This window comes from Gopherus flavomarginatus, chromosome 3 (assembly GCF_025201925.1).
Source record: "Gopherus flavomarginatus isolate rGopFla2 chromosome 3, rGopFla2.mat.asm, whole genome shotgun sequence".
Lineage (NCBI taxonomy): Eukaryota > Metazoa > Chordata > Testudines > Testudinidae > Gopherus > Gopherus flavomarginatus.
The window spans coordinates 132,461,443-132,475,697 of record NC_066619.1 but is presented as its reverse complement, the minus strand read 5'-3'; the positions used below and the strand labels follow the sequence as shown (position 1 = coordinate 132,475,697).

General features: G+C 43.6%; 1 protein-coding gene across 3 annotated transcripts in view; it reads left to right on the top strand.

Annotated features, from left to right (window-relative positions):
* Nucleotides 1-14,255, top strand: part of PSD3 (pleckstrin and Sec7 domain containing 3) — a 155,780-nt gene that overhangs the window by 69,541 nt on the left and 71,984 nt on the right. For all 3 annotated transcript variants that reach the window (XM_050944334.1, XM_050944336.1, XM_050944335.1), the window contains 4 exons: nt 856-1,062; nt 1,188-1,268; nt 8,764-8,876; nt 10,550-10,608. In XM_050944334.1, coding sequence (XP_050800291.1) covers nt 856-1,062; nt 1,188-1,268; nt 8,764-8,876; nt 10,550-10,608 — 460 coding nt within the window. The remainder of the gene's footprint in view (nt 1-855; nt 1,063-1,187; nt 1,269-8,763; nt 8,877-10,549; nt 10,609-14,255) is intronic.

The following is a 14,255-nucleotide window of genomic DNA, read 5'->3' as shown; positions in this document are numbered from 1 at the left end:
AGTACGTATAAGTATACGTATTAGCTAACAGGCTGTTGGTTGCATGTCTGAGGGGAGGTTCAGGAAAGGCAGGGGCAGCATAACCAGTGGATCCCCGAAACTTCACAAGGTGCTTGGACCCAGTGGTGCAGAGCCCTGGAGCCACAAAGTACCAAGAGCAGGGAAAGCTGTAGAATGTAGATGCTCCACATGGTCTGTGCTTCTTGCAGTCTCCAGACAGCCTTTGTGAGTCAGCTCCCCACTTCAGTGCAGCTTCCTCTGCACCTCAGACTCCTTATCTTGATTCCTGCTCCCCTTCCCACTTTTACCTCCCTCTGCACCTTCTAAAATTCACAGGAACTGCTGTAGCACTTGCTGGCACAGCAGGGGCTATGGAGCCTGTATGAACAGTGCTGAGATCTGCAGCAGCTCCTGGGCACTGGGAGGCCAGTCTGGGTCTGGGAGCAGAACCAAGGTCTGGTACATAGGGGAGCCTGGGAAGGATGGAGTAGATAACTTGAGTGAGCCATTGTAAATCCCAGTTTGCTCACCACAGGATTGCAGATGAGTTACTCTGAGATAATGGTCCACAATTTACAAGTAGCTCATTTTGGCAACTCTTTTTGATGCATCAGTTCAAGCACCTGCTATGCACAGTTACATGTGTTATGAAAAGTCATTACAAACAAGAAAACATGGGATTTTACTAAACAAATATGTCAATTCTCAACAGTTCTTTAGTTGAGTCGAGTTTATCATGTCTTGCAGTCTTGCCAATTAATCACCTCCCTGCCGGTTGGAAAGTAAATCTTTCTTGAAAATGTTCATGAGGTCTTTATTCTTTTTTCTCCCCTTTACATTCCTTTTATCACATAGCAATGCTGGACTGAAAAACTCGCTGTTCTACTCCTCAGCTGCCATGGGTAGCAATGAGCTCCTGGAGAAAGATAGCACTGAAAACCATAGTAAAGATCTCAGCAATGGCACTGACAGCAATTTGGAAGCAGCCAGGAGGCTGGCTAAGCGCCTCTACCAACTGGACCGATTCAAGCGCTCTGATGTGGCAAAGCACCTGGGTAAAAAGTATGTGTTGACACAGCGCTTTTCATGAACTGTCATGCATATGGTTGATTCTGTACAATAATAAGAGCAGCTTGAAGTTTGCTTTTTAATAATAAACTTTTTGGGTTTTTTTGTTTTTTTTTAAGCAATGAGTTCAGCAAACTTGTGGCTGACGAATACCTGAAGTTTTTTGATTTCACGGGTATGACGCTGGATCACTCCCTCAGGTATGTGCTCATGTCCAAACCTCGTATTCTTTTCACATTGTCTCAATAAATATAATTATCCCTAGAGAATCTAAGGAATTGAAGATGGAGTCCAAGGGGAGATTAGTTCCTCTTCTTTCAGTCTGCAGTTCGAGTGTATAAAAACATAAGAACAACCATCCCAGGTCAGACCAATGGTCCATCTAGCCCGGTATCCTATTTCCGACAGTACCAGACAAGTAGCAGACAAGTCTTGTCTCTGACACTACCAGAGCTTCAGAGGGAGTGTACAGAACAGGGCAGTTGGAGTGATCCACCTCTGTCTTCCTCTCCTGGCTTCTGGCAGTCAGAGGTTTAGGAACAGTTGCAGCTGGAGTTGCGTCTCTGACTATCTTGGCTAACAGCCGTAAACTTACCTAGTTCTTTTTTGGACCCATTTATACTTTTGGCCATCACAACATCCCATGACAATGAGTTCTGCAGGTTAATTGTGTGTTGTGTGAAAAAGTGCTTCCTCTTGTTTGTATTAAACCTGCTGTCTAATAATTTCATTGGTTGACCCTAGTTTTTGGGTTTTATGAAGGGGAAATATTATCTAGGGCTGTCAATTAATCGCAGTTAACTCATGTGATTAACGCAAAAAAATTGTGATTAAAAACATTAATTGTGATTAAACACACTTATAACAATAGAATACCAATTAAAATTTAGTAGATATTTTTGGATGATTTTCTACATTTTCAATATTGATTTCAGTTACAGCACAGAATACAAAGTGCACAGGGCTCACTTTATATTATTATTTTTTATTACAAATATATGCATTGTAAAATTATAAAAGAAATACTATCTTTCAATTCACCTCATACAAGTGCTTAAGAACAGTCTCTTTATCGGGAAAGTGTAACTTCCAAATGCAGATTTTTTTTTTTGGTTACGTAACTGCACTCAAAAACAAACAGTTGTGGCAAAGTACCTGCCTCTCCTCTGCTAGCTCCGTCCTTCTTAGCCTTGGAGACACAGGCTTGGGCAAAGCAAAAGCCCTTCACAGTTGCGCAGGGTCTGGCTGATCCCTTCTCAGTCAGGCCCTTGCTCTGTTTTCCTCTCCTTCTGGGGAGAGTGCGATCTGCCTTGCAAGAAAAGTTTCAGAGTTCAGCTGCCCCTACTCGCTGGCAGCTATTCTACTTCTCTCCTCCCCTCCTTGCTTCCCTGCCAGGGAGGGTTTAAAAAGGTCTCCAGCCATTGGGGCCAGCTGAAACTGATTAGCTCCCTGGTAACCTCTGTTCCAGCTGAACCTTATTCCTCCATGGTTTAGCCTTCTGGGACTAATTACTACCCCTCTCCTGGTAGCTAAGTGTCCTGAGTTTGCCACACAGTGTAAAACTTTAGGGCCTACATGTTCACTCAGTCCTACTTATTCTGCCAATCGCTAAGACACAAAGTTTCTTTACCTTGACGGGAGATACTGCTGCCTGTTTCTTATTTACAACGTCACCTGAAAGTGAGAACAGGCGTTCACATGGCACTTTTGTAGCTGGCGTTGCAAGGTATTTACATGCCAGATATGCTAAACATTTGTATGCCCCTTCATGCTTCGACCACCATTCCAGAGGATATGCTTCCATACTGATGTTGCGCATTAAAAAAATAATGAGTCAATTAAATTTGTGACTTACTCCTTGGGGGAAGAATTGTATGTCTCTTGCTCTGTTTTACCTATATCTGCATATATTTCATGTTGTTATAGCAGTCTTGGATGATGACCCAGCACATGTTCGTTTTAAGAACACTTTCACAGCAGATTTGACAAAACGCAAAGAAGGTACCGATGTGAGAGTTCTAAAATTAACTACAGCACTTGACCCAAGGTTTAAGAATCTGACATGCTATCCAAAATCTGATAGGACTGAGGTGTGGAACATGCTTTCAGAAGTCTTAAAGAGCAACACTCTGATGTGGAAACTACAGAACCCAAAACACCAGAAAAGAAAATCAACCTTCTGCTGGTGGCATCTGACTCAGATGATGAAGATGAACATGCGTTGGTCCACACTGCTTTGGAGCATTGAAACCATCATCAGCATGGAGGCATGTCCTCTGGAATGGTGGTTGAAGCATGAAGAGACATATGAATCTTTAGTGCATCTGGCACGTAAAAATCTTGTGATGCTGGCTACAACAGGGCCATGCGAATGCCTGTTCTCGCTTTCAGGTGACATTGCAAACAAGAAGCAAGCAGTATTATCTCCTGCAAATTGTAACTAACCTTGTTTGTCTGAGTGATTGTCTGACCAAGGAGTAGGACTGAGTGGACTTTGTTTTATTTTTGAATGCAGTTTTTTTATACATAATTCCACATTTATAAGTCCACTTTCATGATAAAGAGATTTCACTTCAGTACTTGCAAAAGGTGAATTGGAAAAAAAAATTTTTTTTGTTTTTACAGTGCAAATATTTGTACTAAAAATAAATACAAAGTGAGCACTGTACACTTAGTATTCTATTTTGTAATTGAAATTAAAATATTTGAAAATACACCTCTACCCTGATATAACTCGATCCGATATAACACAAATTCGATAGAACGTGGTAAAGCAGTGCTCCGGGGGGTGGGGCTGCGCACTCCAGTGGATCAAAGCAAGTTCGATATAACGTGGTTTCACCTATAACACAGTAAGATTTTTTGGCTCCCGAGGACAGCGTTATATCGAGGTAGAGGTGTATAGTAAACATCCAAAATATTTAAAATAAAAGGTATTCTGTTGTTGTTTAACAACGCGATTAATGACGATTAATTACTGTAATCACTTGACAGCCCTAATATTATTATAACATTACTAAAGAAACTAAAAATTTGTAACATTCCCTGGAGGGAAATCCTTTTTTTGAATTGTTAAAATTCTTGATGTGACATTACCCAGGGTGCAGTCTGGACTGCTGAACTGCTGTGTCCCATCCATTCTCCAACTTGGGGTGCTTTTTACACTGCTTTGCTGTGAGAGCAACCATTCTTGATCTGGTGTCACCCACCCTCCAGCATGTACACTAGTCCCAGCTATACCGTATGAGTGGTACTGGCAGCCTCTCTTGAATTACACTGAACGGCAACACCAGGCAATTCCCAGTCCCACACTTTCCCTCAGAAATGTGCTTCTTGTACTGCCCAGCTCCCTCCTGGGCAACACAAGCTCATATAGAAGCCGTCATTTTATTAATAGAACATGATATGCACAAATCCTGTTATCTCACATGGAGTTTCCCAAACACTTCAGTCCAAGCACACACTGGCTTAGATAAAACAATAAAACAATTTTATTAACTACAAGAAGATAAATTTTAAATGGTTACAAGGCATAAAAGTCAGAGTTGGTTACAAGAAAATAAAAATAAATGCTACTAATACCTAACTTAACAAGTTAGAGTGAATTAAAAGCAAAGGTCTCTCTCACCGTGTTTTAGCAGTCTTACTGCCTGAATTCCATTCTGCCAGGATCCCTCCCCAATCCAGTGATGCTTCCTGTGTCCTTCAAGTTTTGTCAATGCCGTGAGTAAAGATGAAAGGAGAAATTTGGGACCTCTGTTCCCCATTCTTGCACGTTTCCTTTTCTTTGAGAATTATCTCCAGCTGGGAGTCAGGAGACAGAAAGTCTGTGGGGATGGGAACCTCCAGCTGTTTCTTTACCAAGATGTAAATTTCTTGTTCAAACCCTTTTTCCTGCCAAAAGAATGGCCACTTAACCAGGTGCAGGTCCATTTGATTTAGTTAACACCTTGTTGACACTAGTTTGCCTTTTGTCTCTGAGGAACTGATTTGTTTCTGCTTTTCTAAACTTAGAACATCTCAGGAATGTTATACAGTATACCGGGGTAGGCAACCTATGGCACGTGTGCTGAAGGTGGCACGCGAGCTGATTTTCAGTGGCACTCACAGTGCCTGGGCCCTGGCCACCAGTCCAGGGGGCTCTGCATTTTAATTCAATTTTAAATGAAGCTTCTTAAAACATTTTAAAACCCTTATTTACTTTACATACAACAATAGTTTAGTTATATATTAAAGACTTATAGAAAGAGACCTTCTAAAAAGGTTAAAATGTATTACTGGCACACGAAACCTTAAATTAGAGTGAATAAATGAAGATTCAGCACACAACTTCTGCAAGGTTGCCGAACCCTGCAGTGGACATTTTTAACTTTGCATGCAATGCTACCACACACATTTCACCAGGACAATAATGATCAGCAAATTATGAGTTTTCAAATGATCCCTCACAGGGCATACTTTGTACAAAAATTAATATCGTCTTGTAAAAAGGGTGAACATAGTGGTATATGCTGTCACACTTGGTGATCTTCCTGCCTGTTCTGGTGATTGAGGGGAACAAATAGTAACACTGTGGCCTAGCTGTGGTGCATTAAAAGTTAATAGGAAAGACATGATTGAGCCAATGTAGACGTGCTATAAATCAGAAGAATGAGGGAATGTGACAGCAGAATCATGATATGCGCCAAGCTTTTTTGGCTAGCCAGCTTTGGAATTCAGGCTCTCCAGTTGCACTGCACACTCGAGTTGCTCAGCTCTTCTGAAATTTTGTAAGCACCTAAGAACATCTAGAACAATGGGAGCTGCTGAGTGCGGAACGCTTTTGAATATGAGTGCTCAGTACCCTTCTGAAACTCTGGCCCTAGCATTTTAACTTCCTAAGTTTTTAAAAAAAAATCAGAACTGGGCCTCTCCCTTTAATATTTGTTTCTTATTTTTAGGAGTGGAAATATCCCCTCTGTGTGGCAACAGTCTGCTAGCACTGGTATAAATGTTCTGACAGCTAAACAGTAATAATTTTAAAGGAGAGAGATTTTTTCCATTGATATAAAACTATGAAGATTAGTTTACAACTGGCCTTTGTCCAAAAGAAAAAAAGGACTTATTGCAAGTGTAGTTTCCAGGAGCTCAGTCCTGGAAGGTGCCAAGTACTGCGACCTGCTCCAACAATGCACTTAAGCACGTATTTAACTCTTTGAAAACTATGGTACTAGTCATGTGCTTAAATTATGCATGTGCTTAAACACTTTGCTAGACTGGAGTAAGAATGCTCAGCTCCATGCAGGAGCAAGTCCCATGTTGTGGAATAATCACTGCATGTTTCAGTTTTATAAGTCATGCAGTGTGATTCCAAATATACTTTATATTTATAATGGTGAAATCCAGTACCTTTCGGTGCATGTTTCAGGGGGGTGTTCTCTGCATGATTATGCATAATTCCCATTTACATTAATAGTAGTGCCCTTCAATAAAATATATAATATAGTAGCTGTTCAGAACATTGCAACAGCGGTGTTACTACAGGTCCCGATTCTGCCTGGCCATTACATGGTGTGCAGGGGCAAGCATGCAGAGAGCCTTTTACCCACCATCTTAAGGCCTGTCTTAGTCACAGACCCTGCTCCCTAGGGGCACATATCACAGCAAAGGAGGATGGGAGGGGCAAGGAGGAGGTGGGGCCATAGCTTCACCCAGTTGGAACTCTGAGACGCAGTCTACCCCAGGGCTCTTGATGGGGTGAAGCGGCTTCATATCACCCACAATGTAGGGTCGTGTTTATTGGCAATCATCTAGCCCCTACCGCGTTTGGGCCTGGCCCACTCAATATTGCAGTAATCTTTGGATTAAATAATGGAGAGTATATTTTGTACTGAATATTAATTTCTGTAGTCCCGTGGCTTCCCTTGCCTTTTGTCTTGTTTGTTAGATTGTAGAGTTGTCAGGACAGAGAACGTGTCTTCTCTGTTTGCAAAACACTGTTCAAATGGAGGGCAGCGATATGAACTGGGGAGAGACTAGAGCTCCTAGCATGGCACAGTTGTGTTTAACTATGAAGTAGATTGTTTAAAAATACATACATAAAATTAACAATAGTCCTAGTGCCTGCGCGCACACAGATATAAGGTCTGGTGGTGCAGAGATCTCCTGGTAGCCAGCATCAACGCACTCACTCTCTCTATATAAAATATGAGATTATTCAGCTACACCACTATGGACTTCCTGCATCATGTAGTGTAAACAAAAGGAGCATTTACTAATACAGTTTTGCTGACCACAAGGGCTCATAAATCGTGAGTCAGGCCCCTAAACATCCCGAGAGTTTCAGCAATAGTACATCTGGTGTATGTTGTATTTGCCTTCTTGTGTTGAGCCTTCAAGATTTACGTTTTCAAGTTTTTCTCTGCAACCATAAGGGCTGGAAACACCCTTTTAAAAAAAATGAAAGTGGAGACTCCCATGTGGTCACCTGACTGCAGGATTTGGGAGTTTATGAAGAGCACCAGATTTCACTGGGGGAGTTGGCAATGCTGCCGGGAATAAGGATGCTTTTATGTTAGGAAACTGCTCTGAGACTCAGAAGGCGTGCGTGTGTGTGTGGAGGGGAGGGTGGGGGGGTATTTCTGGTGCTGCACAAACTTTCCTGTAACTGTGGGCAAGTCACAGTCTCCCTGTGTCTCAATTTGCCCTCAGTAAAATGGGAACAGTATTGGACTCCCTTACAGGGCTGTGGTGAGGACAGATTTGTTGGGCCAGATGGTTCCTGCTCTTGGGTGAGGGAGCCTCGCTTTCCTTCCTCCCTTCCCTGGAGCTCCCCATGGGGTGAGGTGGCCCCACACCACCCCCATGCTGGGGATCCTCAGGGCACAGTCTGGCCCTTAACATGTGGGAGGCCTGAGGTACTGTGGTGATAGATGCTAGAGAGATGGCTAACCATAAACAGCATTGTCTCTGAAGCTATTTAATCCAGGCCTCAATCCTGCAGAACCTTAATGCACATGCCTACCTTACTACCATGAGTGGTGCCATTGATTTCAGTGAGACTATTCGAAGGAGTAAAGTTAAGCACGTGCCTAGGTGTCTGCAAGATAGGGACCAAAGTGATCATTTAAAGAACAACAGAAAATGCATTTAAAAATTGCACCATCCATAATAACAGGCCTGCACCAGTCTTCCGTCAAAGCCCAAATAGGTAGTGGTCCCAGCTGTGCTCTTCTTCTTTATTCTTTGCATATTCTCTATCCAAAAAGCCTCAAAATACAAGAGAAAAATATTTAAAATAATACAATTTTGTATCAGTACACGTATCCTACTGCTCAGACCATCAATAACTTGCTTGCCCCTTCCAGATTAAATATATTGGGAATAATTATCTAGTTGAGCTTTCTTCCATAGCTTAGTGCTTTGAGTTTGTCAAACTCAGGGTTGTGAGCTCAATCCTTGAGGGGGCCACTTAGGAATCTGGGGCAAAATCAGTACTTGGTCCTGCTAGTGGACTCAATGACCCTTTGGAGTCCCTTCCAGTTCTAAGAGATAGTTATATCTCCATTTAAAAAAAAAAAAAAGAAGACTCTTGGAAACAGGTTTTTCACATGCAGTCATCTATCCCTTACTGTGAAATGTGCTGTATTATAAGGGCAGTGCCAAGCCAGTAGAGATCTGTGATTTTAATTTCAGTTTTCTTTAAACTTCTTTTAGGAGTTTCTTTAAAGCCTTTTCACTTATTGGAGAAACTCAGGAAAGAGAGAGAGTATTAATCCACTTCTCCAACAGATACTATCAGTGTAACCCAAACACCGTTTCTACTCAAGGTAATTTTGCTTCTGATTTCTAGATCATGGGCATTCCTCTTTGTTCTTTCACTTTTGGCTATAGCCTGTATATTTCCTGCTAGAAATGTTCTCCTGCCTGAGGCAAAACAAGTATATGCATGAAAACGGACTGTTTGTGGAAGGCGAGAGATTGACAACAGTGAGAATGGTAGTCCTCTAATTTATCCTTGCCAGAAGAATGGTATGGACAGAGGCAGGACAATCTTATTTATCTTGGCCTCAGTTCAACATGGTATTTAAACATGCCTAAGTACTTGAGTAGTTCCTCAGCATGGCTATATACATGCTTATAATTGAGCATGTCCTCCCTGGCCTCAGTTCAGTACACAGGATGAACAGTACGTATGGCCCAATGGCTTACTCACTGCACATCATGCAGATCTCCCATTGAATATGAAATGGTTTATTTCCTCACTCTTTCTTTTTATGGTGCTCATCAGTGTAATAGTTGAATGCTTCATAGAGAGGGATGAATGTGTCTTCACCCATCCCCGGTGAGGTGATACTATGACCCTCACTTTACAGATGGGGGTACTGAGGCACAGAGAGATGAAGATCGATATTTTCAAGTGTTTGCTAGTTTGGGGTGACCAATGCAAGATGCCTAGGGCTTGATTTTCACAGATGGTCAGCTCCCATCAATTTCAGCTGGATTAGTGGGCCATCAGCACTTTGGAAAGCTGGCTCCAGATGTCTTAAAATGAGGCCTCAGGAAAATGAGGAACACACAGTCAGTGGCTGCTTCTGCAAATGTCAGCCTACATGACTTTCCCAATGCCACATAATCAGCCAATGGCAAAGCCTGAAAGAGAACCCATTTCTTCCGGCTTCTAATCCAGTCCTGTCACCTCAAGATCCTCTTCCTGTGGATCCCTGCCACACTGACAACACAACAGGCAGCTTCTGCTGCATATGAGGCTGGGGTCCTGTGAGCACCAGCAGCCTTTTTCATTGTACAGCCCTGCCTCATTCAGAGTCTAAGACAAGCAGTGCAGAAGTCAGGGGCCCTGTGGGGAGAAATAGTATGTGCTCATGTTTTCCAGGACTATGTTTCTGGAAGACCAGACATACCAGCTGAGAGAGGCTATAACATCTCCTTGCTGGAAGGTCAGTGGTGTCCCTGGCAAGGAGACAGGGTGTTTATTCTTTCTGTTCTGGCCCTAACGAGCAAAAAAAGAAAAACCTGATTCCATTTGGTGTTCTGATACCAGCAAAGTAGCCGTGAGAGTATGGTTTCATATCTACTTTATCTTATCAGTCGATGCTGCAAGACAGTTTTGTCAGATGACAGAAGACAAAAGAAAGTATGAGATGAACTGATTTTCGTTAAATGACGTTAGATTGATTTTCCTGCATTTTTCTGTGTGCTACTTGATGACCAGATTCCCCTTAAAAGCAGAGGCAGACTCAGTTGGTGAGCAGGGTCCTAGTGCAATCTGAGCTGATCTTAAATACATTGTCCTGGGTAATGTGAGTTTTTGTGTAGTGTGATCAAACGTCTCAATGTTATTGGGACCTTCCTGATATAAGGGACTTTGTCTTATGTATGTAACTATATCTCCACTCCCAAAAAAAAAAGTGTGTCCCAATTTTTCACGCTGCTATCTGGTCACCCTATTTGTGTGTGATATTTGCTCTGTTTCTTTTCCCAGATGGAGTCCATTGTCTTACCTGTGCAGTGATGCTGCTGAACACTGACCTACATGGCCATGTGAGTACACATGCTAAGAACATGCTCTTCCCTTATTTTCAGGAAGCGCTTCCCTGTCAAAGTTGAGCTTTCAGGAAGTGGTGCTGGTTGCAGATCAGCCCTCTCAGGCGCTCCTTGTTTTGCATGGTGCTCCTCCTTGGGAGCAGGACTGCAACTGGCCACTCTGCTAGAGGCACAAGGCGAATAGGCATCCTCACCACCCGTGTGCTTGGATACAGTTGCAGTCCTTATGCTCCCCAGAGCACAGATACTGCTTCCTCCATGGGATATTTTAAAGGCGGTCATCTGACAACTAGCCAACAGCTCCTGTTGCGAGGGGAAAGCTGCACCCCCAGAAGGGGCGTGAGAGTGGGTATGGTTCCCTGCATGTCCCTCCCGACCTCCAGGAGGGTTGTGCCTGCTACCCCAGTTGCAGCATTGCTCAGCCCTTGGGTAGGGAAACTGAAAGCACTCCTCCTCCTGATGCTCATCCTCCTTTGTGTTGCTCTTCCTGGGGACAGCAGCGTGTTGTGGCCTGGCAGCAGCAGTGTCTGTTGGCTTCTACCTTCCCTGGGGCTTTGCTATCCTGGAGAGGAGGAGAAAGGACCTGGGAGGAAATGGGAATGTTTGGGCAGCCAGTTATGACCTGAAAGCCTCTTGGATGAAGTGACCACAGTTAACGTCCATTCAGTATCCTCTGCAGCTGATATGAAAACACGCATGAGCCAAATAAGGCAAAGGTGTGTCCAGCGCACTTGATACAGTAGGAGACCACATAGCATATATTTCAGTGCTCTAAGCACCCCATTGTATGTGCTCATGGTGAGATATGAATTTTAACCTTCTGCTGCACATTTTTGGGGGGTCTCCACTACACATCTAGGGTCTAATTCTGCACCCCTTAAGTTACATGGAATTGCACTTACCCTGAGGAGTATTGGCGTCAGCCGGCTGGCTTGCATGAATAAGAACTACTCAGCATGTGATGTTTCCAGAAAACACTTGCATTTCCACAAAAGCAAATGCTACCCAACAACAGCTTGACCTTGCAGTCTGTCATGCAGGTGAAATCCCACTGAAGTTAGTAGGAGCTTTGCCTGTGTGAATGACTACAGCATCTGGCCCAGAGTAATTTACTCTCCAAGATAATGGTATTGGCAATGCAGAGAGTAGAGTGAGATTCTTATGGAAATCTGGATTTCATGCCAATTTCCATTGGGAAATGGAGTTTGTTCTTGTTGGACAGAGCCGGAAAAGGTTTAACGCAGTGACGCTTTAACTGGAGACGTAATACAGGGCTCTACTGTGCCTGCTAGACATGGATCCATGTTGGGTGCAGTGCAGAACTCCCTCTCCTGAAGGATTTTCAGGAGGGATTCTGCGCTCAGGGAAGCAAGTAGCCTCTCAGGGGGAGACACATCCCTACAATGGGTTCAGCGAACTCCCTCCCTAACTTAGTGGTCTCACTCTGTGGCCACACACCCTCCCTGCCTCTTGGGGGCGTATGTCTTCTTGTGTCCCATTGGTGCACAGAAGAAACGAGGGTGACTAGATGTCCTGATTTTATAAGGACAGTCCTGATATTTGGGGCTTTGTCTTATATAGTCGCCTAGTACCCCCCATGCCCTGTCCCAATTTTTCACACTTACTGTCTGGTCACCCTAAAAGGAACAAGTCTGACAGAAACTTGTTCAAGGGAGGGCAAGACTCCTTGACACAGTGTATGAACTTGGGAGAATCTAACCACAATTTCTAGCCACAATTTCATTCAGTGCCATTCTATTCATAGCCACTAGGTGGCAGAGAAGGACTAACATTTGCCTGAGTTATCCTTGCTCCAGCAGACCATTCCAGACAGCCTCTCTGTGCCCTTCAGGTTAAAATTAATGCAAGGACACAAACTGTACCTCAGCCGCCCTATCGCCATCCGAGGAGAGGGGAGAGGAAGGGAGCTATGTGATCACACACTGAGATGTGGGAGTAGGGTGGGACAAATACAAACTTAAATTGGTTTGATGTGGCTGTTTAATTTGTATTTCAGAAAATTTATTTATAATGCATGGAGACCTGCCTTAAAGCACCCCGTGGACCTACGCAGACTGGGTTATTAATGGGTAGGGGATATTCTAACCGAAGCAAGGCAGAGCTGTCCTTGCTGTCCTTCAAACATTTGGGAACTTTGGGGGTGGCTCGTACAAGAAAGGAGGTTGCCCCTTGTACAGACTTCAGAGCAACTCCATGGAACTTATAAAAGTTACAACTAATACTTTCAAAGTTGTCTAAGGGACTTAAACATCTATTTCCCATTAGTTTTAATGGGGAGTGAGCATCCAAAGCCCCTAAGTGGCTTTGCAGGTTTTATAAGGGAAAAGAAGTTACAAGCAAACTCTACTCCCAGAAAGGCACATTCCGCTACCCTCTCATGTTGAGCACAGTGCCTTTCTCCTCCAGGAGTCCCATTGAGATTGATGGCACATCTCATGAGTAAAAATAAAGATACAGGAATGTGCCCCAGAGATTGCTCCGTTGTTTACTTGGAGACTATCCCTTTACACTGCTGCTGAGGCTATGCTGATTCTGTTTGTCGTAAGACCGTGTGACCCTGCAGATTTCTGTGACTGGTGGTTATTGCCATGCTGTCTTAAGTTTGGAGAACGCAGAGCAGCTGCCATAACAAGTAACAGAATCCTGCATGTATTTCTCTTGTCCTTTTCTTCCTTGGATCATCTATAATCTTTTTATTCTTTTACTTTTACCTTATAGGTGGTAAGTTGGGTGTTTATAACTTTGAATGCACATATTGTAACTCCTGTTTTCTAACTCCAGTATAGTGCTCCAGGCTGTTAGCATGTCTCTGTTATGCAGTGAAGCCTACCAAAGAAGTAAATGAATGGGTCTAATGAACCCCCTTTATTCCTCCCTGTTTTGCTGCAGTTCATCCTCTTTCCATGTACTGGAGTAAGCCACTTCAGTTACCATGTGCTGGAAAAGAAGATCTAAGAAGGAACCTATTAATATGGGTAACAACCCACTTCAGGTGGGGAAATGAATTGTAATTTTAGGGTCTGACTGTAGCAGCAAAAGCCTAAATCGGAAATTAAAACCTCACCCGTTGAGAGCTGTTTCTTTAAGCTTAATAAAAGCAGGAGTTAGGGCCAGGTTCGGGGCTGGTATGTACTGCTCCAGGAGAGAGTGTAGGTCAGACACCCTTCTGACGGCACAGTTCCTTCCTGGTTGCCCCGTTGCTCTGTGAGAAGGGGGAGTAATTTATTGCTGGCTTATACTGTAGCAAAGTGCAGCATCTCCTTGATGGATCAGCATTGCTGGGTGATGTGGTGGGGGTGGCTCAGCCTGCTCCTTACCTCTCCCTGCCCATGTGCTCTGGTGGGAAGTAGCAGGCACAAAGAAGAAGGGATGATGTAGCCCTAAAATTCCATAACTTGTATAATAGATGGAGCTCCTTCAATCTGTCAGGGCTTGTCTGCACAGCAGAGTGAACCCAGGCTCTTCCTCACCTGTTGTCCCTAACCCAGCTCCTGTCGCACATGGAGCCTTCTCATCAGAGTTTTGTGGTGCTTTTAACCCAGCTAGGGCATAAGCTAGTGCTGCTTTAACTCAGGGTGGTAACCTGCCCACTTTGTAGTGAGTGATTCAGTGTCTTCCCACGA